The 26,941-nt window shown below is 42.4% G+C and overlaps 1 protein-coding gene across 2 annotated transcripts in view; it reads left to right on the top strand.

Moving 5' to 3' along the window:
- Sv2c (synaptic vesicle glycoprotein 2C) overlaps positions 1–26,941 on the top strand; it is a 178,420-nt gene that overhangs the window by 21,510 nt on the left and 129,969 nt on the right. The window contains exon 2 of one of the 2 annotated variants that reach the window (XM_040728894.1): positions 20,406–21,062. In XM_040728894.1, the coding sequence (XP_040584828.1) occupies positions 20,483–21,062 (580 nt within the window). In that variant the 5' untranslated portion in view covers positions 20,406–20,482. Of the gene's footprint in view, positions 1–20,405; positions 21,063–26,941 lie in introns of those variants that run through there. The other variant, XM_040728895.1, reaches the window with a different exon arrangement.

Genomic DNA, 26,941 nt, shown 5'->3' on the forward strand with positions numbered 1-26,941 from the left:
AGTTTGTGAAGTAAGAATTAATTATGAGCATTATTTAACTGCTCTGATAGCTGTCAGAAGTGACCAGGAGCTGACCAGAGTGCTGAAATGTTTGGCCAGTTTGGCAAACAGCAAGGCATTTCCTTAGCGTGTTTATTTGGTTGTGGAACTGAAGCTAAATCCAGAGAATGATTCCCAGTACTCATCTTTCTTCTCCAGCCAGCAACGGTACTAATTATTAAGACATTGTCTCTCTGCTCCAAACCTTACCTTTGCACATTCTGTTTGTCACAGCCTGGATTCCTGAGCTGGCTCTACAGCATGCTTGTCCAAGAGGAGACAGGAGTCAGAGAGTCTGGGTGAGGGAGAAGGGCTTCACTTTCTCATTTGCTTCCCATGGGCTTCTGCTCTGTGAGGCTCTTGGGAGTGGCATGCCTTAGACAAATCTCTACTTGCAATGTTGGTATCCTCTTGCTTTAGTACATCATTTCAGTTCCCACTTTTCAAGATGGTTGAGAAACTACCTTTGTGCATTTAATAGTGTCCCCTCTCATAAAATCCATGTCTTCCCATGACCCCAGAATATGCCTTGGTTTGGAAGTAGGGTTTTTGCAAACAGAATAGTTATGATGTGGCTGTACTGGGGGTAGGGTAGGCCCTAAATCCAGTGACTCGTGTCCTTGCAAGAAGGTTGTGGGAAGGAGAGACAGATATTGGGGAAACAGATCATTAGCCAAGAAATGCCAAAGATTACAAGCAACCACAAGGGAAGGCACGGGAGAAATTCCCCCTGAGGGCCTCCAGGAGGGCATACCTGCTAACACCTAACTTCTGATTTCTAGTTTTTGGACTATGCAAGGATAAAGTTCTGTTATTTTAAACCATGGCATTTGTGGTAATTTGTATGGTTTCCTTCAAAAATAAAAATATTGCCTTATATAGAAACACCACAGCCTCAAGCAGGGATGTAATACCCCTCTCAGGATCTTTTTGGTCCATCAGAAGAGTGAAAAGCAACTTCTTTTTGAAAGTCTGGTTTTCAGATCTATGGGTCCTTCCTCTAAACCCAAAATTCCTCACCTTTACTCACCCACCTCCCCATCCTGAAGCCAGGAGGTGGTATAGTTACTTTTCTGGCAGCTGCCACCTTCATGAGACCTTTCATTTTTGTTAGCTGCTAAGTTGACCACCATTTATGTTAAATTTTCTCCTTTTGGACTCCTGCCGAGAGCCTTCCTACTGTGTACCTCTTTGTTAGGTCTTCATGTCAATGTCCAGTGATGTCACACTCTTCGCCTCACCCCTTCTCATTTGACTTTGGTGGCATATCCTATTCCGCCTGATCTCTTAGCCTTCAGGAGCAGGCTGTAACCCTCTGCTCTCCTCTGCTCTCCTCTGCTCTCCTCTGCTCTCCTCTGCTCTCCTCTCCTTTCTCCCACAGTGCTCTCTTTTCTTCCCACCCCTTTTATTCTGGCGATTTCAACCACCGTTATGTCTTTAAACTCCAGTCGTATGCATTGTCTCCCAATTGCTTACCTGGTGCACAGAATCCTGTCTGCTGGCTTCCATCCTGGTACCCACTTCGCTCTTGGCTATCTGATAGATACAGAAGCCAAACCCCGTTCTCTACACTTCACAGCAATTCCTGATGTTTCTTTATCCTTCATCTACTCAGTGGGTGGAAAGTACGCACTCCGCTTTCTCACCTTCTTCTCAGCCTGCATCAGGAACTCCTTGTGCCTTTAGCTTCAAACTGTAGCCAGAATCTGACCACTTCTCACCGTGTCTACTGCTGTCCCCCAACAGTTGTCTGAAAGCTTGAGGTACCAAAATCACCTCTCTTTGGGGTCTCTATTCCTGTCCTTGTCCTTCTAGGATCCAGCAGTGTAGTCAGAGCAGTGCCTGGAGTGAAGTCACATCTGTGTTCAGGACTCTGTGAAAGCCCAAGCCCTTACCTGAATCGCTGCCTCTGTGGGCTCATCCTCTGCTATCCCTTTTGTTACTCCACTCCAGCCTCAGTGTTGAAACACTCCTATTCCTCTGATACACTCCTCACTTAGGGATTCTGCTCTCTCCTTTCTGCTTTAGAGGTTATTGCTCCATATATCCATTCAAGTGACTCTTACCTCCTATAATTCTCATCTCAATAACTGAATTATTAGATTACAGCTACAGCCAGACCACTCCCTCAGTCTCCTTGATTTATTCCATTTTTTCATTATAGATCATCTTCAGTAAGCTATCTGCTTTGTTTTCATGTACCTATTATCCTTTCTTTCTACTGCTATCTTGTAAGCTCCATGAAACACAGACCTTCCTTGTTGTACCTGGAAGCATATATGACAATAAGCATAAATCTATGAGTACACACCCAACACACAAATAATGAAGACATTTAGAGATTAACAAGAGCTCAAGAGATACACTGTACCCTTGAAGTAATGCAGGTTCCCCAAAATGAAGACACAGCGGGATTAAACGCTAACAGAAGAGACTAAACAGATTAATGGAAAAATAAACAGCCCTAAAACTTAACCTCTTAGGTAAATCAATGAACATTTTATAAATAAAATGACTAGAGTGTTTGAAATCTTCTTCAAGAATAATATGGGATACAAAATGCAAGAATTAAACTTTTGCTTAATTCTAACATTGGACAATGGTGCAATCTTGTTTCTCTTGTAAATCTAATGTTTAATATACAGTTACCTCTGTGTGTATAATGCTGACCTTTAGGCCACTAAACACAGTTTAGCAAACATCAGTGAGCTGACCCAGAGTCAGATTTTACAAAAGTCACAATCTAAATATAACAAGTAAATGATAGCTTCCAAACGACACATTCATTCAGCAATGTGTTGAGTGGGGAAGAGCTGATTTCATAAGTGCTGTCTTGAAGCACTTGTACTAACTCTGAATGGCACAGAGAAGATTGACATGGTCCCACACATGGGAGACATCCAAACCAGAGATGCATCCCATATTTTAAAATGATTGTAGTTAAATAAGAAAAAAGGAATTGAGAATTGCTTGCATAAAACATATGAAAAGTACTTAAGGAGTCCTTTAAGGGAATCCATTTTCTTAGCAGAATTAATTTTTATAGTGCTCTGCTAAGATTGGTCATCTTTAAAAAGTCTTTATTCTTTTTTTGTATAAAGTGTCACATTGTGAAATTCTAGCTGGCCTGGAACTCATCATGTAGAGCAGAGTGGTCTCAAACTTGCAGTAATCCTCCTGCCTCTGCCTCCTGAATGCTGGAATAATATGCATGTGACACCACCCATAGCTAAAATATGTTGATTTTGAAGTCAGTAAAACATCTACAAATCCTTTTAAACTTTACAGAATACCAAAGTATGCAAAAGTCACACCTTAGGAAAAGGTCATTCACACTTAGTTTATACAACAAAGTAGGGAAATGTTAAAGTTATTTGTTTTTCATATGTTTTTTTGCAAGTGTTTGGCTCTATGGAGCACAAGAAATCTTTCTGGGGTGGGCTTTGGCCCATTTGATTGACAGAATGGGGAGTCAGCAAATAATCATAAAATGAGAAAGCAACATTAGGATATTTCAAAACTGTTTTTAAAATTCTTGGTTTTTTGAAATAGTGACAAAGATATATGATGGAAGTAACTTACTTTACAGAGGTGAAATGGGAATGATGTCTTCCCTGTGAAGACAAAAGAGGAATGATGCCGTGATAAGAATATGGGAATGGAGAAATGGGGGGGGTGTGGAGACACGACCAGATTACACATGGTCAGCCAAGTTTTCTCTCAAGAAATGTACCTCAGTGTCTGTGTTTATGTGAAGTTCCTGAGAACAGTGGCTCCTCACATTCTGTTCTTCACCATATTTTGTGCTAGATGGTTTTATGTCACCTTGACGCAGGCTAGAGTCTTCTGAGAGGAGAGAACCTCAATTGAGAAAACGCCTCCATAAGATCAGTTCTAATCAAGTCTGTAGGGCACTTTCTTAATCAGTGATTAATGGGGAGGGCCTCCTGCCCATGGTGGGTGGTGCCATCCCTGGGCTGGTGGTCCTGTCTGCTATAAGAAAGCAGGCTGAGAAAGCTATGGAGAGCAAGCCAGTAAGCAGCGCCCTTCCACGACCTCGGTGTCAGCTCCTGCCTCCAGGTTCCTGCCCTGCTTGGGTTCCTGTTCAATTTGCTTTTGGTCATGGTGTTCCATCATCGCAATAGAATCCCTGACTAGGACACTAGTCTCTTCTGCAGAGTGAAATGTTCACGTTCTGTGGAGACTAGATCAGTTTTCCTTGGGTTGCCTTGTTAGCACTTAACCCTTCAGGGTGAGAAAGACTGTTTTTGGTTTCTAGCCGAAGCCTCACATTATGTTTTACTATTTGACCTAGGGGTCCTGTGGTTATAAAATCTGAGTCAAGCATTTCTCCCCTAGAGCAAATGCCAATAAATTGTTAGTTTGGTTAATTGTAGGGTTTTTTAGTATATTTAGTTGTTTAGTATAAAGAGGAATTGACTGACTATCTGCTGGTATTTTCCACTAGCTCAACATCATCCTGTTTGACTCAGTGGCATGATTAGCTGAGGGTTCCCTGCTAACTGCAAACAAGGGATGTGAGTGAAGGCAGTCATACCCTTTATCCTTTTCATGGTCTTTGTGAACTTATGATTATGGTATCAACTAGTTTTTGTTCTCATGAGTAGAATATCCAAAATGGCAATCTGTATTGGAGAATTAGTTTCCAAAGTGTAATTGTTTATGGTGTTACTGCATATGACTGATCCATGAGCTTTCAGTGTGGGAGACAAAGAAGGAAGTCAGACAAGGTGCTGGGATTCTTTTAATTTGTTTTCATAGTCTGTTCTCTCCTCTTTAAAAAAATAAATGTTTGTGTGAGAGAAAGAGAGATCTATGTCCGTGTATACATAAGTCATGCATGGGCAGGTGTCTCCAGATGCCAGAAGAGGGTATCAGGATAGTTGGAGCTGGAGCTGAAATTACAGGTAGTTGTAATTCAGGTCCTCTGAGATAGCAGCAATTGTCTCTGAGACCAGGGGGACCTGTAAGTCTCGTTTTGGAGATGTGTGGGGAGGTGAGCACAGGATAAACACCAATGATATATATTACAAATTTGATCAAATATGAGTTAATTTCATGAATAATTGGTTCTCTATAAGATGGCTATGGGTTGAATTGTGTCTCCTCAATATGTGTATTGAGACCTAGACCCCAATATCTATGTTATCTCGTTTAGAAATATGATCTTTGTATGTGTAGTCAGATGAAGATAAAGCCATTAAGATAAAGTACTAGCATGGCTGGTAGACTTATGGGAAGAGGGAAACTTGGGCACAGACACAAGTCAAATGACAACTGTGGTGTCACAGAGACAGAAAGACAAGAAGTACAGGGGACCCATGAACACTATAAAATTCTGGGAAATGGTAAGGCTAGAGGCTCTGTGGGTTTCAGAAGGATCTAGGCCACAACAAAACAGTGATTTTCAACATTCAGAACTGTGAGACCATTGGCTTGTGGCTTGAACACACCAGGTGTTCTGCCTGTACTAAGTATTTATGAGGGCCAAAGGTGATGGTGTTTGTGAAATATTTTATAAACGCTATATGTCATGCAGATGACACATCATACATGCCTGTTCCCACGCATCCAGTGGCTGACAGTTGAATCCTGGGCCAAACTGCAATATCAGTGTCATTCTACGTGAGGAAACATTTTAGGAAATGAGGTCTGCTAGGTTCTACTTACCTTTAGAGAGAGTTGGGTGGGAGGTGGTCTCTGAAAGAATTAGTACCAAAAGCATTTTAAGCAGATGTAGCCATTTCCACCCAGTGAGTGAATAGCCTACTCCTTGTGTCTTTGTTGCTTTGTTATGTTTTTCTGTGTTCTACTAGCTAATAAGCAGGGCAGCACTAAAAAAACTCCTATGTCTTGAATGTTCTGTTGAAGCTTAAGTCACTGATTATTTTTGTAACATTAGGTATTTTCATGTCTGGCGACAACTCTAATATAGTGTCCACTTCCAGCATACAGTCTCTTCTGCTGTCTAACCAAAGAGGACAATGGGCGTGTTCCCCTGCCTATGCCCCAGCTCCCTGTGTGCATAGTCCACCAAGTAATGTGATGTGGTTTCTGGTGAGGTGTGATGGCAGTGGTATCTTACTTGAGAGTGGTTGTTTAGAACATGGACTATACCTCCTCACTGGTCCCCTTGCCCACCCTCCCCTGCTGCCATTCAGCAGGAACTGCTGACCCCAGGGATCACAAAATTTGTAACAGAGTGAATGTCATTGTGACCTGGGCTTGGGGGTTGTACATTTTTCTGACAGATTTGGTGATAATTTCCTTCACCACTGTTGTTTTAAAATCTGCACGCGTCTTTCTCAGAGAATCACACAATTTCCGTACGACTGCAGCCAAGGAGGGCTGTTCACGATGAGTGTGTGAAGTCATTCCATGTGAACTGTGTGAGAGCCTGTTGGAAAGTAAAGCAAGGTTCCCCTGCAGGGAGATGCATTTTTGTCCCCTCCACTTTACTATTCACATGGTACATTTTCCCGTAGAGCTGACCTTGGGGTTGGGTGGCTAGTTTCTGCTGCTGGATCTAGAGACAAAAGCTGACAGCAACTCCCTTCCTCCAGCAGCGTGGCCATGAAGCTGCTTTTGCTCTCCCAAGATGGGATCAAGGAAAATCCAAATAAATGTTCCCTTCTGGTGTCTTACTGGCATGTGTGTTACTCTGTGGTGTGCAAATAACATTGATCACAAGAGGAAGCCTCAGTCGTTGTCCAGGGAGCTTTCTTCTCATTGGCAGGACCAGAATCATGTTTTAGTCCTAATGTGTCTCACCACAGAGTCCCCCAGCACTGATGCCAATAATTCCTCTGGAGGATGCCTTGTTGGCAATGAGCCCTGAGGTCTGAGTTTGGTGATGCCAAAAGACCCTTTCTTGGAGGCTCATGATCCGTGTTAGGATTTCAAAGTTTCTGAGAAGGCTAGAAAAGAGGACTTAGCTTTGTCTGAGCGTGTCAGTCAGTCATCTGTTTAACACATAGTTTTATAATGTGTTCATATTCTTTTAGATATTAGAATTTAGATGAAAATTACACAGGGAAAATCTTGCTTGTTATGGGGTTTATCTTGTGGAGTGTCAAACAGGAGTTAATTCCTATGTACTATGTTTTCAGATGGAGATATGATCAAAGGTGCTGCTCAGGGAGTAGTGATGTAGGGACACTATGGTCTAGGGCTCTATGTGGTGCCACTTTTTAGGTTATTTATTTATTTTTGGAAAGTGTACTTAATATGTAGCTGAGGGTGATCTTTTGATTCCTGACCCTCTTATGTCTGCCTCCCAGAAGAAAGTTGGGGGAGGCATCCAGCAATTACCTAGATGAAGAACCTTCCAGAAAGATAGAATAGCAAGCACAAAGACTCTGAAGGGGGTTCTTCTTGTTAGAGGTCAGTACGGCTGGGTGGAGAAAGCCAATGGTGGACAATGAATCTGAGGAACGGAATCAGGTCATGTGGGGCCAAGGGCATAGGAAGGAAGCCCCTGGGAGTAATGTCTTCTGTCCTATGTCTAGAATGGATTTCTGTGACTGTTGTGTGCAGAAGAGACGCCACAGAGACAAAGAGCCAGAGCCAGGAAAGCGGGGAGGAGGCTCTCAGAGTATCCAGGTGACACGTGATGTCACTTGAAACAAATAGTGTCAGATGGGGAGAAGATGACAGAAGTGATGTACTTGGCCACACCTCCTCACTGTTCTTTAAGGAAAACTTTTAAATTATTTCTTGTGATGGATTTTGGGGAGATTTTGTTGCATATGATCAGTTGCCAGCTGTGCCTTTATATTGGTCAGAAATGAACTTTCCTGTGGTGTCAATTTGTAGTGAGCTTGGAGCCCACAAACTAAACATTTGACTTTTGGTGCATGTGATCAAAGTTGAATGACCCTTGGCTCTAGAAATAGGGGCATTGGGTAGTCCCAGAGAGCACTGGAAGTCTTTTTGTTTTACCTGCATCTAGCACAGGTGTGCGTAAAAGACTCAGCCTGTGCTTGACTTGTGGGCCTTGTTGCTTATTTTATTGCGTGCTTTCACTAGCCACTGAACATCTCTACTTGTGTTCCTTTGGGCTAATTAGCTCAACTTAGGGCCTATCTTATCCCATTGTATCAGCATATAGATCATATCATGTTGTATGATACTTGTCTGTTGCATGTTCCCACAGGAATGAAAATCTCTAGATAGAGGGTGGGTGCCTAGAGGCCTTCATTTGACTTCTTCGTGCTTACATTTGGGTGTGGTCTATGCCACAGGTTACAGAGCTGCATGCAGTGAACACTAAGAATCCAAGATAAACCAAAACATGGTCCCTGCCCTTATAGAACTTGGAACCTGTCTGTTTGGATGGATAGCTTCTGACTTTTCTTGTGACTATTGCTTTGGGAGCAGATCTGTTTTTATACACTAATGTAATATTCAGTATCCCAGGTACAAGACCCTAAACTCAGAAGTCACTCCTGTCCTCCAAAATATACTTTCATAGCCAACCACTGAGCTTAAACATTCACAACTTAGACATTTGGTTGAATTGTACAATTAAACTCAGAGGAGGGAAAAGCACTCCATCATTTATATTCTGTGAGTGGATTAGTTTAGTAGCTCTTTTCTCCTATGACAGTAAAGACTTTAATGGAAAGATAGAAAGGAAAGCACTCTTTTCAGTGGTTTCCTTAACATCTTACATTGTTCTTCCTAGTATGCTGGTGCATGTGTTTATGTACACTCACACACACACACACACACACACACACACACACACACACACACACACAGAGAGAGAGAGAGAGAGAGAGAGAGAGAGAGAGAGAATTCCCTGAAGTAAAGATCTCCTTCAAGCCTGTTTCTTACCACACAGAGCTACTATGCACCAGCTGAACCCTTGCTGGGACACAGAGCATCAAGTACCACGATGCTCCAGTATTCTTGCCTTTTCCATGCTCTGTGGAGAACTTGTGCACCAATAAACTCCCTGGTATCAAAGCTGCTTATCCCCAGAGCCATAGAGTACCTGTGGGGGTGTTCAAGGAGGCCCTGACACCTCCTTTCCAGAAGCCACAAGCAAGGGAAACAATGACTTGGGTATTCCATAGGGACAGCACCCTGGGGATTTTGTCTCTGTGCTCAGGTGGTGCCAAAGTAAACACAGGCAGCTGCTTTCATTGCCACCTCCAGAAACCTGGCAAAATAAAATATTTACCAAGTAAAACTTAAACAAAGAGGAAAGAGAAACGTGCCATTTCCAGGCAGTAAGGGGGAAACACCCACAGCCCTAGGGAGCTCTGTTTCTACATCTTGTTGACATTCTCAGGTCCGGGACTTAACTGAGGTCTAGGGCAAAGTCTTTGCTCTCATCAGGGTAATAGGAAGGAAGCATATTTGATACACTGGTTGGGCTTTACATTGCACCAAAGCTCTACAAATATGCTCCTCACATTTCCCTCATTCCTGCAACAGGATGAACAGACAAACAGACATGCATATTAGAGTTTTACTTTATAGGCTTAGTCTTAGGGGACAAGGCAATAATAGTCCCTGGGGAGACTGAGTCTCAGCTCCTTGACCCCAAGGTATGCTCTCAGGGTGGAGCAGAACACAGTCAACCTAGCCAGTCATCATCTTTCCATTCTAGAAAGGAAATCCCAGCATCACTCCTGTGAACAATGAATTCTGACTATACAGTTACATTTGTCCACTCTTCAATTTCAAGTAAACTGGCACTCACTGGGCAGATACTGTTGACCAAGTGTGGCCTTTCATCTTTTAATCTTTACAAAAACTTGCACATTCTGAGCTGTAAGGGTGGTAAGAGCAGCAGCAGCACTGGAATCCATGTATGTGTGACTCATAAGCAAGGTCACCGTTTATGTCTAAAACTTAAGTCATTTCTGTATTGTGAGCCACCTGTTTCTCAAGGGATGCTGACTTCCTATAAGGATTTGGGAGCATCTGTGTGCCTGTTACACTGAGGTAAGAGTCGGGAGGCATGACTACTTTTTTTTCATTTTGGGGTTAAAGTAATTCTTCAATGAGTATTTGACTGACTCTATACCTGCCTTTAAACACACAAGAGACATGTCTAATTTATAGATGGTGCTCATTTCTTTTCTGCTATTTCCACTGATAGGCAAACAAGAGGGAATAAATGACTACAATTGTGTCACAGTATTCACAGGGTAGCTACCAGGCACAGGCGGGTTTCTCTTTGATTGCTTTGACTTTTCATCTGATTGTCATCCTCCCTCTAGCCCACCTCTAAGGACACTAAACACCTGGAAGTTATTGACTCATTATGAGATGGCTGTAGTCACAATAAACACGTCCACAAATGTCAAAGGGCAGAGCTAATGAAATCAGGGAACAGAGATTCTGTCACCAGTGATCGGTGAATCAGGTGCTAAGGGAAATCCTTGTTTTGCACCATGGAGCTGCATTCTTCTAGATCCTGGCACTTCCTGCTAAGGCTTAAATGTGGTTCATGGCTTAAGAGCTTGAACCAAGACCGCCTTTCTTTTTCTTGGGCCCATGGCACTGGAAAGATGGGTAAGTATGGTGGTCTTGTATGGCCAGGAAGCTCTGCAGTCACCAATGGGACCAGAGTGGCATGATAAACAATACAAAAAAGCCTACTTGGGTACAACCCTGGAGACCAGTCCTTTTGGTGGTGCGTCTCATGTGAAGGGAATTGTCCTGGAAAAAGTAGGGGTTGAAGCCAAACAGCCAAATTCTGCTATCTGGAAGTGTCTCAGGATGCAGCCCATCAAGAATGCAAGATCACAGTTTTCATGCCTACTGATGGCTGCTTGAACTTCATTGAGGAAGAAGATGAAGTTCTGATTGCTGGATTTGGCCGAAAAGGCCAAGCTGTAGGTGATATTCCTGGAGGATGCTTTAAGGTTGTTGAAGTAGCCAGTGTGTCCCTTTTGGCCCTGTACAAAGACAAGAAGGAAAGACCAAGATACTAAATTTTGACAATGGGAACACAGCAATAAGTTTTCATATTCTGATAAAAACAAAGAGCTTGACCCCAGAGTGCTGGCCAGGAAGTAGTGGAATATGGAAGGAATTACATCACTGTGGCACTACCTCAGTGGCTTGATGTTGGTCTCCTGGAGGGAGTTTGCACTCACAACAGTGAGTTATTATTTAAAAAGCAAGTCTGGCTCCTCCTTGGTCTTTGGCTTACTGTCTCTTCCTTGTACAGCAATTTTCCTCCCTGCTTCTCTGCCATGTTGTGATATGGCTAAGGGGGCCCTTGCCAGAGGTTGAACGAATGGAACCATATATTCTGGGGTTTTCAGCTTCTGTAACTCTAAGCTAAATACATTTCTTCACTCTATTAAGTATGTAGATTATGGTACTTTGTTATAGCAATGGCAAATGAACTAATGCATCTCCCTACTCTATGCTCAACTCACACTCAAACACAAGGCTCTTTCCATAACCTTCAGAGTCCCAATGATCTGTCCCTAGCCACTTTTCTTGATTCTCTCCCTCTGACTCTGTCTAGCTACCCATCTTCCCTGTCTTTCTCCACTAAGGGCCATGGCTCTTGCATGCTGTTCTCTGTGTCTGAGTCACTGGGTAACAGGATGACTTACATCCTGGTCATAGTCAGCTCTTATTCAAGCTTCATCTTCCACTCAACACTCTCTGGACCACTTGAATACTTCCTACACTGGGTCATGCTGCATCATCATGTTGATCAGTCATTAGCTAAGTGTAGTCATTGCAATACAAAGTGTTCCTTTCCTGTTTTGACAGCACCGATATAAGAAATCAGCATGAATTGCTCCACAGAACTGCTCTGCATCCCTACCCTGCCTTGTTTTTTATTTCTAGGACTCAATGCTGCATGGAAGTATGTTCCTTTTTTTCATTATGATGGCAGAGGAGGAAGTTTTATACAACCGGGGACTTAATATCTTATTTAGTCTCTGATTTAGAACTCCTAAAAATAATGTCTGATGTATCACAGGCTCTTAATAAATATTGAATGATTGATCTTTTAATCCCTGGGGAAATAAACAATAGTCCTGGGGCAGGGGAGCATGCTGGTGTTCCTACCCCCATCGACATGTCTTCCAGGCCAGGCTTGCTAGAAGAAACTGGGCTCCAGGCTTTGCCCATTGAGTTCCCCTCACATGATTCCCAAGTCCCAGTGGAAGGGGCACATTCACAGATGGCCCTTTTGCTCAGTGCTGGGGAAACATCTGCCAGAATGTCATTGGTCAATCATTTGAAATGAAGGAATGCCTCTCTGCATGTGTTAGGTTTATTTTTTCAGTGAGTGTTCTTCATAATGGGGATTTTTTTTATTGTTCTGGGGCAAAGGGTTATAGGATGACTTGGGGACAGAATCTAGGAGTACTAAATTCTTTTCAGGATCAACTGAAGCTGTCCCGTGTCTGCTTACCCCTTCTTCCTGCGGAGCAGTGTCTATGAACATGGTGGCAGAGAGGGGCCCAGGTAGCCAGGATGATCTAAGATGAGAAGCTCAGCTGAGACTATCTGTTCTCAATTTACCTTCCTGAATTGTCTTCTAGTAAGTCTGACACAGTCTTTGCATCCCAGGTCATCTGCTCCACAATGGATGCTCCCACAGGTGCCGATGAAATGCACGAGACAGCTTCCAGACCCACAGATGCTCTGGTGGGAACAAGAGCTTGTGGCCAGATTTATGGTTCTGAGAAACCAATAAACAAACATACAAAGCAATATAAGTATGTTTAAAATGCATGTATGTACCTTGTTATTAAATAATTGGCACAATGAGGAACTATGTAAACTTCACTGAGTAGCATTAAGGAAGGCTTGGGCAACATATTTATCTTGTATCGAGTGAGATGTCTATCATTAGCCTTTTTTAGTTCTGGAATTAATTTTTAAATTTAGTGCAATATTAATGGAAATTTCTTTGAAAAAAATGACCAAGCAACTCTAAAGTTTGTTTGGAAGAGAAACCTGATTAAAATAATAAAAATATACTTGAAAAGGATGAGACATGAAAGGAACATGCATTGGTGCAAGATATAGCAAGGCGGTAAAAAGTCAGCCTAGTGAAGCTAAGCGTGGATGCGCATTCCTGAATCAGAAGGGGAAGTGGAAGAGGCATTAGCACATGTAAGAACTTTGATTCTTGCCAAAGGGATATCTTAATACTGTTTCTGAAATATTTGGGGGCTAGCCCTATCTCATACAATGTACAAAATAAGTTACAGAACTAAACATTAAACAATTAAACTAAGACTAATGGCAGAATATATGAACATAAAGTAGGTTACATAAAAATGATTTAATAGCTAATTGTTGCAAAAAATTTCACTATAGATAAGACCATTTTAGAAAAGTATTTACAGTGCACACCAAAGATTCTGTTCCTCTTAAAATTCAATAAGCACAAGACTGTTAGTGTCTTGTGTCTGCCTTCCAAACCACTACAAATTGAGTGTTTTGAAATGTGTCTTCTCTCTGCTATAGAGGCCAGAATCCCAGCATGGAGGGATTAACAGAGCCACTGTTTCTCCAACAGCAACCTCTTCCTTGGCCTCTCAGGGTGGGTGGGTCTAGGACCCCTTGGCTTCTGCTGTTGCTGTAATCACTACTGCTTCCCTTCCATGTCTTTCTGTCCTCTTTCACAAGGACAGTTGTCCCTGTATCTACAGCATAACCATAGTCCAGGAAGGCTTCATCTCTATATTTTAACACAATTACCTATTTTTCCAGCTAAGGTACCATTTATAGATTCTGGTGGCTTAAAACACAGACGTGCCATTCTGGAGGGGATCACTAACCATACTGTCAATCCCAAATGAAAATGGCACAGGATGAATATTTTCATAAGAAAGTTCAATGAAAAAACATGGTTTTCATTTATCCCAACAGCCAATTTCTGGTATAGAAGAGAATACAGGAAAATAGAGCACCTTTTTAATCTTTCTGTATGACAGTATAGTGGTCTTAAAATTGCCAAAATTAGTTTTCCTTTTGACCTCAGGAATTCTCAGTACGCATTGCTAAGATTAAAATAAAAAACAGCCTAATTGTCCAATGGCAGGAGACAGGTCAGGTGAATAATAGCCCAGTGCAAATTAAAGATGTAGAATAATATTTAAAAGCAAGAGAAAATTTCAATATCAAAGCAGGTTATGAACACCTCCGTGGACCTAGATGGTGAACTGAGTGCATTTCTAGTTCCCTCTCAGCCCTATACCCTAGTCCTTGCCCTAGGTCATATTTCAAAATGCCACTTAAATAATAAATGGGTGATCCCAAAGGACAAAGAAATCCCTGGGAGCTAGAAATGAAAAAAGAAGACAAAGATAAGTGGGGACTGAGACCATGCTGCAAGTTATGATTCGTGTGCGGTTAGCAGGCGAGCTAGGAGCTACGAACACACTGCCCCCCCACCTGGTAGAAAGGACAGCCTGTGGTGGTCTGCCATAGGCAGAGGTTAGAAAATGCCACCCAGCCAAAATGCAAACCTCAGGCCTTGCAGTATCTGTGCACAGTTGGGGATCCAGAACTACAAGGCTAGGCAAGCTAGTTCAGCAGTTTGTCAGCCCTTCGGAACTGTAACAGAGGCAATCACAAAGTCCTATAAGAATAGCAGAAAACACACAGGAAGCTTCATAGGGCTCCACATCCTAGCTTGAAAGTAATGTGTAAGAGTACTCTGGTTTTATTTGGGGGGGGGCAGATTTTTAGACCTACGTTCACTTTTAAAACTTATTAATGATGCCAGGCAGTGGTGGTGCACGCCTTTAATCCCAGCACTCGGGATGCAGAGGCCGGGGTAGACCGATAGCCTCCAAAACAATACAGAGAAACCCTGTCTCGTAAAAACCAAAAAAACTTATCAATGACGAAGAAGATTTCATTTGTATCTTGACCAAATAGTAGAAACTAAACCGGAGAATATTACTCTTTAACACAAGAATATGCAAGGCCACATGCCATTAGCCATCTGAGTAGCAATGTCATACTTGCCATAAGGCCACTATCGAGTTATGAACTTGTGAGAATGAAGTCAACCAACAGCTTTCTGCTCTTGTACACTTCATGGCATCCTTGAATATCTTGGAGGGGTTTTTTTGGAGATCTCCGGGTGTCATTCTGAGAACTACTACTCTAGAAGGTGTGCTGACAGCCAAAACTTAGTGTACATTGGGATTGTATGGCTTGAGATAACCATTGACATTGTTTGAACAAGTTGAAAACTTCACAGTGGAAGAGTTGCAGATGAGTGATCTCTAGCTATAGTTACAGTGATGTGAGCAGGCCTTCAAATACTTGTGTTCATTGTGATCTGACTAGCTCAATGCTCAGACCTCCGCACAGTCTAAATGCTGGAAGTAGAACAGCTGATTGTTAAGAATGACTATCCCTGGGATTAATAAACATGTGTGGATGTGCACACATGTACACGCATGTGTGTTTGTGTGTGTTTCTGAATTTTCAAATTCTTTTCCTAGGATGTCTGCTATGAGGTAATAACTTCTTTTTCAAAAAAGGACTTTAGTGGACGATGGATTTAGAAAGAGTTGGGGGGTGGAATGGAGAGTGCATATGATCAAAATACAAAGTATAAGATTTTTGAGAATTTAAGAAAATATATTTAAAACTATTTTCTCCACTATTTTTATTGTTATAGAAAAGTTTTAACATAGCTGGACATTGGTGACACATGCCTTTAATCCCAGCACTCAGGAGGCAGAGGCAGGCAGATCTCTGTGAGTTCGAGGCTAGCCTGGTCTACAGAGCAAGTTCCAGGACAGCCTCCAAAACAATACAGAGAAACCCTGTCTCGAAAAACCAAAAAAAAGTTTTAACATCAAATTTCCATTTAATCATCCTTAACTGTATACCCATAATATTCTACAACCATCATCATGTCCTTCTTCATAACCCTTTGTTTTGGAAAAGCTGAAACTTTCTATGCTTCAGTAACAGCTTTCTGTTCCTTCATTTTTCCCTGCCTCAGGGAATTGAGTTCTTGTTGGAGCCTAGCCCCCACAGGGTCTCTGAGCTGTTTGATAGCGATAGGTGCATCCTGTTTTCTAGTCCTGGCTTACTGCCCCTACGTTGCCCCACTGACATCATCATCTAGCTCTCTTCCACCTGGGGTTTTTCTACTGTGTTGTAAGACTATATAGAAGACTGCTCCCTCCTACAAGAAAGAGACCTCTTAGCACTTGCAAGATAAAGATACTTCTTAGTACAAACAGCTGCACATCTGGTCTTTCTTTTCCTGATACCTCAGAGTTGCTTGTGGCATGGGTGCCCCAAGTTCTTTCATAATAAGTTATTCTGCACAATCCCTTTATACCAGGCGTCTCTGAAAAGTCTAGATGACTCCCAAGCTAGTATGGTGACACTATCATTTACCAAACATTCATTTCCACCACCGGCTCGCAGTTTCACTAAAAAGTAGTGGATATGGTGCTTTGCAGGGTGAGCTCTGGAGTGGGCCTGCCCAAACTGGTATTATTCTCTCTTGAGACAAAGGCTTGCTGTGTAACCCATTCTGGCCTGACAGTCACTGTGGAGAGAATACATTAGCTGCTGTTATGGGTACCAATATGCAGCGAGAGCACAGTGTTTTTAAACCTATGGAAAGATACATTTGAGAAAGATACCCTGTGGAGCATCTGAAAAACACGTACAAGTTTTAGGGAAGAGGGGCATCCCAAGAAGTGGATATGGTAGTGGTGACGAGGAAAAGAAGAAAGGAAGAGATTGAAGGTGGGGGCTCTGTGGAGAAACAGAAATGTGTGTGTGTGTGTGTGTGTGTGTGTGTGTTTACATGCATGTGGGCTGTAGTTTGTATGAAGCAACTTTAAAATAATATGTGGCATTACTAGATATATGCTATTTTGTGAGCCACCAAAAGAGAAACACACACACACACAATACTTCTTGTCAGAATAACTCTCATCAATATGTAGAGGTTACACTTTCTATATTTGTGTAAAATGTGCATGTCATTGAATATAGCATATGTCATCTGATATAAAGTTATTTGTTTTAAATATTGCCTTTCAAGATATAGTATCAATCAGACATGGGTTCTATGGCTCAGCACTATGATCCGGGCATTTACACAAGGATGTGATGACTGTTTGCCCAGCACATTCAGGGCCCTGAGTTTGTGGCCCTGTCCTGCCAATAGAAGACAGATGATGGCTTCCTGGGGGAGGTGCTTCCAGACGCTGCCTACACACCCTTGGAGCGCTCTCACTATGCTCTTTGGCTTTTCTTTGTGCCTTTGTTTCCCCCATCCGGCACCTGCTCCTCTTTTCTGAGCACTGAGCACAGAGCTGAGAGCACCTGTATTTCAGGGTCACCCTAGGTGCCCTTAGCTGATGCTTGGCAGGTATGGAGGCGTGATTGGGTAGAACCTTGTGCTTGAGTGAGAACAGCCCTGAGGCCTTGCTTCTGTCTGAAGTCCTCTGGAAGACCATGCTGAGGTCTTCCCTTACATTTTAGGTCTTCTACTCAGCAGGTCCCTGCCTGCCTTTTTCTACCCTCTACTCTTTCTGAAGAGGTGTGCATCTGATTCCCCATGCGAGGCTGTACTTCCTGATCTCATAGATGTCGAATTCCGTCCTAAGGTGGTGTGAGCTGGATGTCTTTTAAACCCTCACAGGAGCACAGGAAAATTACCACCTTTGTCTCACAGAGCAGGAGTCCTGTTTGAATAATAAAGGATGTCATTATGTGTCTTTTGGAGATTGTGGAAGTTTCCAGGCTTTGCTTAATTTCCTGCCCTCTTGATCACTGTATCTTATTTAGCATCATCATTTTATCTTTGGAAAGACAGCCACCATATTGTGATCATTTCCATGAATAAACAAGACTGAAATTGGGAAATGCTATATCAAAGCTATCACTGATAAAAAGATATCATTAACAACTCCAACTCCCTTTATTTTAGAGCCCATGATATGATTTAGAGAAGATATAGTGAAATAATTTTCATACAGGGAGGAAAAGAATGGAAATCAGACCGGAGCACTCACACCCCAATGGGAGCACTCAATGATGTGGATGAGGTGAAGGACCCATCTGATTAGTATTCTCATCTGAAAGATGGAGATCATAATTTTTATTTTATAGGATTGAAAGAATTTGGAAAACATATAAGGGTGAACATCAAATGCTTCATACATACCTGGTATGGTATTCACTAAAACCAAACTGAACTTGTTTTTGTTTTCTTTTCATTTGTATATTTGTGTGTGTGTGTGTGTGTGTGTGTGTGTGCTCACAAGCATGTGTGCATGTGCACCTATACATGTGGGAGCTTGAGGTTGATGCTGGGAATCTTCCTTGAGGAATCCTCCACATTCTTCTTTGAAACAGGGTCTCTTACTCAAACCCAGAGCTGACCAATATGGCTCATTGTCTAGCCAACACTGTCTAGGGACTCGCTGTCCTCCACCATTGAAGACCCAGCATTTCAATGGGTTCTGGGAATCTCACACCTGTCCTTTGCTCATGCAGAAAATGCATTAACTGCCGAGGCATCTCCCTAGCCCATTGGATTTCAACAAATTTGATTTTCAATTGAATCAGACAGGGTCCTGATGCACAGTATGTGTTATACTCTATAGATACAAAAGAGTGCTCCCTGCAGACGTTAATGATGTTTTAAGATGATTGTGAGCCTTGCTATTGGCCATACCTGTTGAGTAAACTTCACTCTGAGAACTACTGCTTTCAATCCACGCATGGGTTTTTTTTGTATTAGTTAGCATTGCATCACCACAACAAATATCTTAGAGAATTTTAAAGGAAGGATTTCTTTTAGCTGTGTTCCAGATGTTGTAATCTGTGGTCAACTGACTCTGTTGTTTGTAAGTCTGATCAAACAGAGAGAGCATCTTGGCAGAAGTGTGTGGTAGAGTAGAACTGCTCATCTCATGAGGACTGGAAAGCAGATAATGAGAAGGAAAGAGAGGAACCCGGTACAAGGTTGCCCCCAAGGAAGTAGTGACCTACTTCCTCCAGATAGGATGTGCATGTGAAAGAAACATCACTTCCAACATGCCGTCAAATTATGCATCCCCCAGTGTCTACATTCAAGGACAATAGAGATAAAGCTTGAAGGACTTGTAGGTGGAGGTGTGAAGGCACATCACACTGGGCTTTCCCCTTGCTGTTGGACTGGGGCAAGCTCTGAAAGGGAAGACCTCCACAAACAAGATATGTGTTCTAATTCTGTGAATGCCACATAAAGTCACTTGATTAATTGCCAATTCTCTACAGATACAGCTCTGTGGAAAAGGAAATACTTGTGCCTATCCAACAGCAGATGTAGGGTAGAGAACATGCAGTTTGACAAGTGGAATGGCAGTCTGAGAATTGAACAATGAGTTTTTCAATGCAAGGAAAGAGAGACCATGGGGCTCTTCTAGTCCTCATCCAGCCATGCTGTCACTGTGTATAGATGTATGACTGTGTGTCTTGTGAGTCAAGATATATATTCTTATAGCTTTAAAAAATATTCAATTCTTGAAGACTTTCTTACAGTGTGTTTTGACCACAATCATTTCCTTTCTTTTAAATCCTCCCAGATCCACTCCTTCCTCTCCCTACCCCTCCCTCCCTAATCCAATTTTGTGCCCTCCTCATAAAACAAAACAAAACAAAACAAGACAAAACTCACCCAGTCTGAGTCCAGTTCTTGCTGCCCAAATACCCAGGTGTAGGCCTATTCTAGAGCATGGTTGTCCCCGGTGGAGGTCATAATCTTAAAGGAAACTGACCCTGCTTCTCCCAGCAGCTATCAATCCCCAATAATAGTCCTCAGCTAGGAGTAGGACTCCCTGCCCACTCCCCCACACCCCCTCCTGTCTCCCTGCTGAGACTTTTTATAGCTGGAGCTTGGCCAGGTCTTATGTGTGTGGTCACCACCACAGTGACTTCACTTGTGTAGCTGTCCTGTTGTCGCCGGAAAACAGTTTTTTATAGTCACCCACCACTTCTGGCTCTTACATCTTTCTACTCTCTGTTCTTTGATGGTCTTTGAGTCTTGGGGGAGCCTTCTGAGACGCGACGTTTGTGTTTTAAAAGCTGGAAGGTAGTTAGCTTCATTCTCAGTAGAATTCCTGAGTACAAAATTCTTTAAAACAAAAAACTACAATAACAACCTTGCTAGCTACTCCAGGTGCTGCGCTTGAGCAAAGGAGCAACATAGTGTGCGCACGTGTGTGAGCAGTCAAAAGCAGGAAAAGTGCATTCTGTGTCTTTTTTGATGTCTTCTGCCATCTGGGGTAGTGAAAGGGCCCCGGAGCTGGGTGGTGAAAGATCTAGGGAAAGGAATAATATGCATCTCTCCTACTTCTTCTGTGCAGCTCTGTTCTGAGCCAAAGGTGAACTAGCGAACACCCCGTGGACACTTCCCTGTACCTCGGCCATCAGCTGAGACAAGATGGAAGACTCCTACAAGGACAGGACTTCACTGGTGAAGGGTGCCAAGGACATTGCCAAAGAGGTGAAGAAGCAAACAGTGAAGAAGGTGAACCAGGCAGTGGATCGGGCCCAGGATGGATACACCCAGCGGTCCTACAGTCGGTTCCAGGATGAAGATGACGATGAGGACTACTACCCGCCTGGAGAAACCTACAGTGGGGAGGCCAATGATGATGAAGGCTCAAGCGAAGCCACTGAGGGTCATGATGAAGAGGATGAGATCTATGAAGGGGAGTATCAGGGCATCCCCAGCATGAACCAAGGGAAGGACAGCATAGTGTCTGTGGGCCAGCCCAAACGAGATGAGTACAAGGACCGCAGAGAGCTGGAGTCAGAGAGGAGGGCTGATGAGGAAGAGCTGGCTCAGCAGTATGAGCTGATAATCCAGGAGTGTGGCCATGGGCGTTTCCAGTGGGCCCTTTTCTTCGTCCTGGGCATGGCTCTCATGGCGGATGGTGTGGAGGTGTTCGTGGTGGGCTTCGTGCTACCCAGTGCAGAGACAGACCTCTGCATACCAAATTCAGGATCCGGATGGCTAGGTGAGTGCTGTATGTCAGAGAGACCTCTCTGAAAATGCTTTAGAAGCATTTATAAATATATTTATGGAGTACAGAATGAATAACTCTCATCTAGAGCATAGCATTTCTCCAGCAATTTTTAATGAAAAATCTTATAAGTACAAAAAAAAACCAGAAAAAAATGTGTAGTGAGTACCTGTAGAGAATCTTACCTGGGTTCTGTAGCTACCTTTTCTGATGATTTCTTCATGATCTTATGTATCCATTAATACAACTTATCTGTGTGCATTTTAAAGCAAGTTAGAGAAATTGATTTCAGCCCACTCAAGGAAAAGTCATGTGCCATTTACTTGATATGCAAGTGTTACATAATCTATGCATAGCTATGACATCACTAGTAATACGATCTTGTAGGCCACCATTATGAATACAGCCTTTTGTTAACCAACATACTAATATATGTCAAATGGGTGCTGAGCAGTATAGACTTGCATTGGTGCCTCCTTTACTGATTCAAAGGTAGCTGGGGATGTAGCTCAGGGGTAGAGTACTTGCCAAGCACATGCAGAACCCTGGTTTAGATCCCCAGGATCTTTATAGGAAACTCAGTTGATACTTTTCTAATAGAAGTTAATTCTGTGAAAGTCATGAATGTTGATTCCAGATACTACATCTGATACTGTCACTTATTTCTAGAACACTGATACTTTTTCCCTATGATCTGTGAGAATGTTTGCTTATTTTTTCCAAGTAGCTTTATACATAGAATTTTCTGTAGGTGAATTTAATTTTGTTTTCAGGGTTTGTACCTCCATACCTAAAGGGCAAAACTGCATTCTCTAATATGATTTTAAAATCATCTCCAAATCTTATTAATAATTCAATTCTATGTGTTGAAATATGATTTCTGTAAGGTATCTAGACAACAGATTAGATTTTTATATTCAGTTCACCATACACTCAAGGTTCTTATTATTATGGGGCTGTAGTGAATACTCTTGAGGTAAGTTGGAGAGACAGACACACACAGTTTAAGGGTCCATTTCAACTACTTAATACACTAACTCAGAAGGATTTTAAGCTCCTTTTAGAAATTTTGCCTGGGGGTTGGAGAGATGACTCATTGGTTAAGAACATTGACTGCTCTTCCAGATGTCCTGAGTTCAATTCTCAGCAACCACATGGTGGTTGACAACCATCTCTAGTGGGATCTGATGCTATCTTCTGGCATAAACTCATACGCGCAGATAGAGCACCATATACATAAAATAAATAAATCTTTAGAATAAAAAATCTGCCTCAAAGAATATGTTTCTATGAATGAAAATCTTTACATAATTCAGAATCTATAAAAGAGATCAGAAGACTACTGTCTGTATTTCCAAGAGCCTTCTATAAACTAGAAACTGAGAACATATAATTTTTATTATGAAAAATGATTAGTTTATTAAATAATGTCATAATCATTCATGCAAAGAAATTATGTGTATCTAGATGTCACTTCTCAGCTTTCTCTCCAGCACCACAAGAGATAATCACAAAGGAGAGGACTGGCAGTGTTTAATTCCTTTAAAGTATTTCATTTTTTAAATTAGCTCCTGTGTGTATGTGTGTGTGTGTGTGTGTGTGTATTTCTTTCTATATAAATGAAAGAACTGAATCCATAAAACCAGATTGTGAGGGGCCACAGGTGGTGGGAGTTGTTGAATAACTTACATAGTTTTTGCTGATAGACTCATGTGTGTGTCCAACTATCAAAATGCAGACCTTACCATGCTTCACAGGAGAAAGCTTAGCTATTCATCAAATTGCTTTTTTTTTCAGCAGATCCATTGTATCTGACACTGTGTTTTGCTTTGCTGGTTTTCTTTTCCTTTGGTGGCAAGTGTATCAGTATAACCCTGGTTGTCCAGAAACTTTCAAGATTTTGCCAAAGGGATGTATCGGTAGAATGTTTCAAGTCAGAGCCTTAGAGCTGTACCCACATGGGTCCTTAATCATTGCAGGCTTAAAGAAACCCTCTTCAAGCTATGAGACTGGATTTTATATCGGAGACACTACAGGAAAGCCCAGACTGGACTTGCCTTTCTCCTTTGTCTTCATGGTGCTGAATGGAAGCACAGCTTTGCTTAGCTTCATGGTGCTGAATGGAAGCACAGCATTGCTTAGGGTTCCCGCATCAGTCTGTCACAGAAGCCAGCACCAAATGAGGAGACACATCTGCAGGTGGCGTTGACAAGTGTGGGTAACACTGCAGAAGAGGCACCTGGGTGGTTTCACCCGCCTATGAGTGGTGCCCACTCTAGTGCATTGGAGCTGTGTCCTCAGGAGGGCTTGTTTTCACTCAAGGGTGTGAGTCCCTAACAGAAGCATTTTTATGGTTCCATGACTCTGCCTTCCAGACTTGCATTTCAATTATTTTGTCATTGTAATTTCACTCATAATTGCATTCTAACAGAGTCTCTTTAGACAAGCATTTAAATTGTTTTGCCATTTTCATTTCATCAGATAATGGCTTTGTAATATAATTACCACACTGAGTCAGTGCAATGGGATCAAAATCAGAAAAGAAAGATGCATGACCCATGATTGGTGGCATTTTGTGTCTATGGATTTGCAAAATAAATTTTCATTTGCTACTAAGCATCATGTCAGTTTTCTCAAGGAAAACCAGAAACATAATATGACCCAGTTTATGTTTTAATTATTCGTGGGGTTGATCCTCTTTTTGTGTTTGCCCAAAGACTGACTTAGGGTAACTAGGGCATACTGTGTGTACATTTGTCTGTGTGCACAGATAACATTGTTAATTAGAGTGGAAGAAGTGAGAGTAAATATTTAATTATCTAATGAGCTATTTCTTGAGGAAATAAATGTCTTTTTAAGGTAATTCGCCCCCTGTTGCTATAGTCGATTTATTAAGCATTTATGGTATGCAAAGCATAGTGACACCTCTAGAAATATAGGAGAAAGTAGAAAGACAGAGAGATGGGGAGAGAGGGAGGAGGTTTACCTACCCTCAGACACTGGAGTCCATGAAGGAGAAATGGACATGTCTGCAGATTCCCAGGACAAGGGAGCAAGTGTCAGTGGCCAAATGGGAAACAAGGCAAGCTCATTAAGGGGCAGGATCCTGAGTAAGTAGAAAAGAGAAGATGGGCGGTAGTCCAGAGGGGTAGCAAGGATTAGATTGCTGATTCATTTGGAAGAGAGTGGTCTGTCAAACCAGGAAATGCAGAGAGCAGCTTTTAGCAGGAAGGAAATTCCCATTTTACTCAGTCTCACTCTGGGGACTTTAGGGAGGATTGAAATGTCCTTGGGTTATTGTTGCGAATGAAATGTCAAGGAGTTAGGAGCCATTGTGTTTAAGGCGACAGTTCCAGTGGCCTTCACCGGGGTGACGGTGGTTCTCTAAAATTAATGCTTAGTCTTACAGAGAAGACAGAGTCTGCAAATTTATTTGTTGGCTGCTGCAGATGACTTTGTGCACACACAGAGAACAGGGTTACAGATTTCTTAAGTTGACGTTTAGGGACATGACCACAGAGCTTAGATTTCCTGCCTTTGGTTACAGGGCAGTGTACTCTCAGACAGCAGTCATCCTTCTTGCCCTCTGAGTAGACGCTGCTGAGGTGTCCTGTGCGGCCACAAGTGGCTTAGTCCCTATCCCAAGGCTAGTGAATAAGCACACTGTGTTCCAAAGCTGTAACGAGATGCGGCCATTTTAGGTGCAGCCTTGCCCTGCACCAACCCAGGATGACAGGACAGCACCTGGCTGACTGCCCATCCTTCCCCTTAGCAACAGTGGGGCTGGCCTCTTGCTCATAGACTTACTTCTTCTTACACCCTCATAGTGGATCAGAGGACTTCACGTGATTAATTCTACTGCTCCCTTGTTTAGGGCTCCAAAAATAAGTACTAGGAATCAAACCATTATCTTGGCCAGCAGTGATTGATACAAACTTGTTGGAAAGCTCAAAAATACTCTTGATAACTGATATGGAATCATTTAATACATAAGCATTCTGTGTGTGCTCCTTTGTCCTTTTCAAGGCAAACTGTAACTACAACCTATAATTCTCACATGCAGTGATAATTTTAGGACGTGAGTTTTTAAAAGCGTAATTGGGAAAGAACCAGGCAACTGGATAAAAAGAGAGAGAAGTAAATGGTGTTAATGAAAATGGAAACACCCTCCCCCTCAAGGCTCAGGTGACATCAGAGCAGAGGGAAAGGGAGGAATTCAAGGACTGGAAGCTGAGACAGCGCCATGGGACGCCATCATTCAGATATGGCATTACAATCATGAACATGCAGCAGCTATGGATACCTACACAAGATAGGCCCTTCGTGCTTCCATCATGGATAACATGAGGCCACACCTCTTCTTGAGGCAGTGTTGACTACTAAGGGTTGATAGAGGAGGAGGAAACCAGAGGGAAGCTAACTGGGAAGGGGGGAGTTCACAGGGAAAGAAAGGGAGATAAAAGGAGCCAATGAGGGCTAATAGAACTGTTGTATCTTGTGCATATGTATGAGTCTATCAAAAACAAAGAAAAATTCAAGATTAAAAGCATATTATGTGTATATGGGAGGGGGTTGTGTGTATATGGGTGGGGGTACAGTGAGTGCATTGCCCAAAGAGTCCAGGAGAGGGCGTCAGGCTCCCTGGAGCTGAAGTTAGCAGATGGTTGTAAGGCACCCTATGTGGGGGCTTGGAACCGAACTTGGGTCCTTTAGAAGAGCAGCCAGTGTTTTCAACCACTGAGTCATCTCTCCAACCCAAAAAAGTAATTTTAAAAAATGGGAGTAGCAAGGACATTTAATTCACTAGGCATCAATGGAGACTACTGTGAGCAGGGAGCTTAGCAAGGTACATTGGGAAGTATGTTGGGGAGTGTTTTCTAATCTTTTCCAGATCAGAAATGTGACAAATTTGTAATGAGATGAATTTTGGTACAGTGCCTTTTCTCTGGTGAGCACAGCCATTGTCTCTCAGAGCACAGAATCACTAGGTTTGCCTTTGAGAAATTATGGAAACTCATCTAGGATGTGGCATTTAAGCAGGCATTTGGAGGATAATGAAGAGCTCAATGGTCAGATAAGACGGGTGGAACTCTTGGAAAATGTTGTAGCCATCGAAGGGTAGGGACTCTGTGAGGTGTTTGCCAGGAGCTTGTTTTGACTGTGGTGTGGTGGCAGTCTTTCACACAATTAACTCAGTTTTTCATACTGCCATGTGTTTTGCACAAGCTGTTGCATTATCCTCCCAAGTGACCTTCACACTTGTGGCAATGACTGCCATGGTGAACATTTATCAACATTTGTGATGTACCTGATGGTTTGTGAACAATTACGTATAGACTTATATCATTTAATACACCCAGTCAAATATAGTGTTCTTACTCCTGACATGAAGACATAGATACTGAGGAACAGAATTGTTTAACTTATTTGTGAATCATTATACAGCAATAAAATAGATTTTTCCATGTCCATCTGACTTTTTGTCTCCCATCTAACTCACTTCTCACACTGCTGTCAGAGTGGCTTCCCCAAACACTGATCTAATAGTGCTGTTCTTGCTTCTGGATAAAATCAATCCCACTCTCTTGACATTAAGTCTTTCACAATATACCTACAGCTTGACTTCAGTCAGCTCCAAGTCTGCCACCACACCCCAGGCCGTGTTGACTCCTAAGGGTTGCTAGAGGAGGAGGAAACCAGAGGGAAGCTAATTGAGAAGAAAAGTTGCAAATAAGAAAGATGGTTGCCTTGTAGAATCAACCTGTAAAATTAGCCCTTGTCCCAAAGCCATCTTCAGGAGGCAGAGTAACAAATATTGAAGAGAGGGAGAATGCAAGGCCCTGAAACAAGACTCGGTTCATGTGCAACTCAAT

This window comes from Mesocricetus auratus, unplaced genomic scaffold (assembly GCF_017639785.1).
Source record: "Mesocricetus auratus isolate SY011 unplaced genomic scaffold, BCM_Maur_2.0 Super-Scaffold_100020, whole genome shotgun sequence".
Taxonomy (NCBI): domain Eukaryota; kingdom Metazoa; phylum Chordata; class Mammalia; order Rodentia; family Cricetidae; genus Mesocricetus; species Mesocricetus auratus.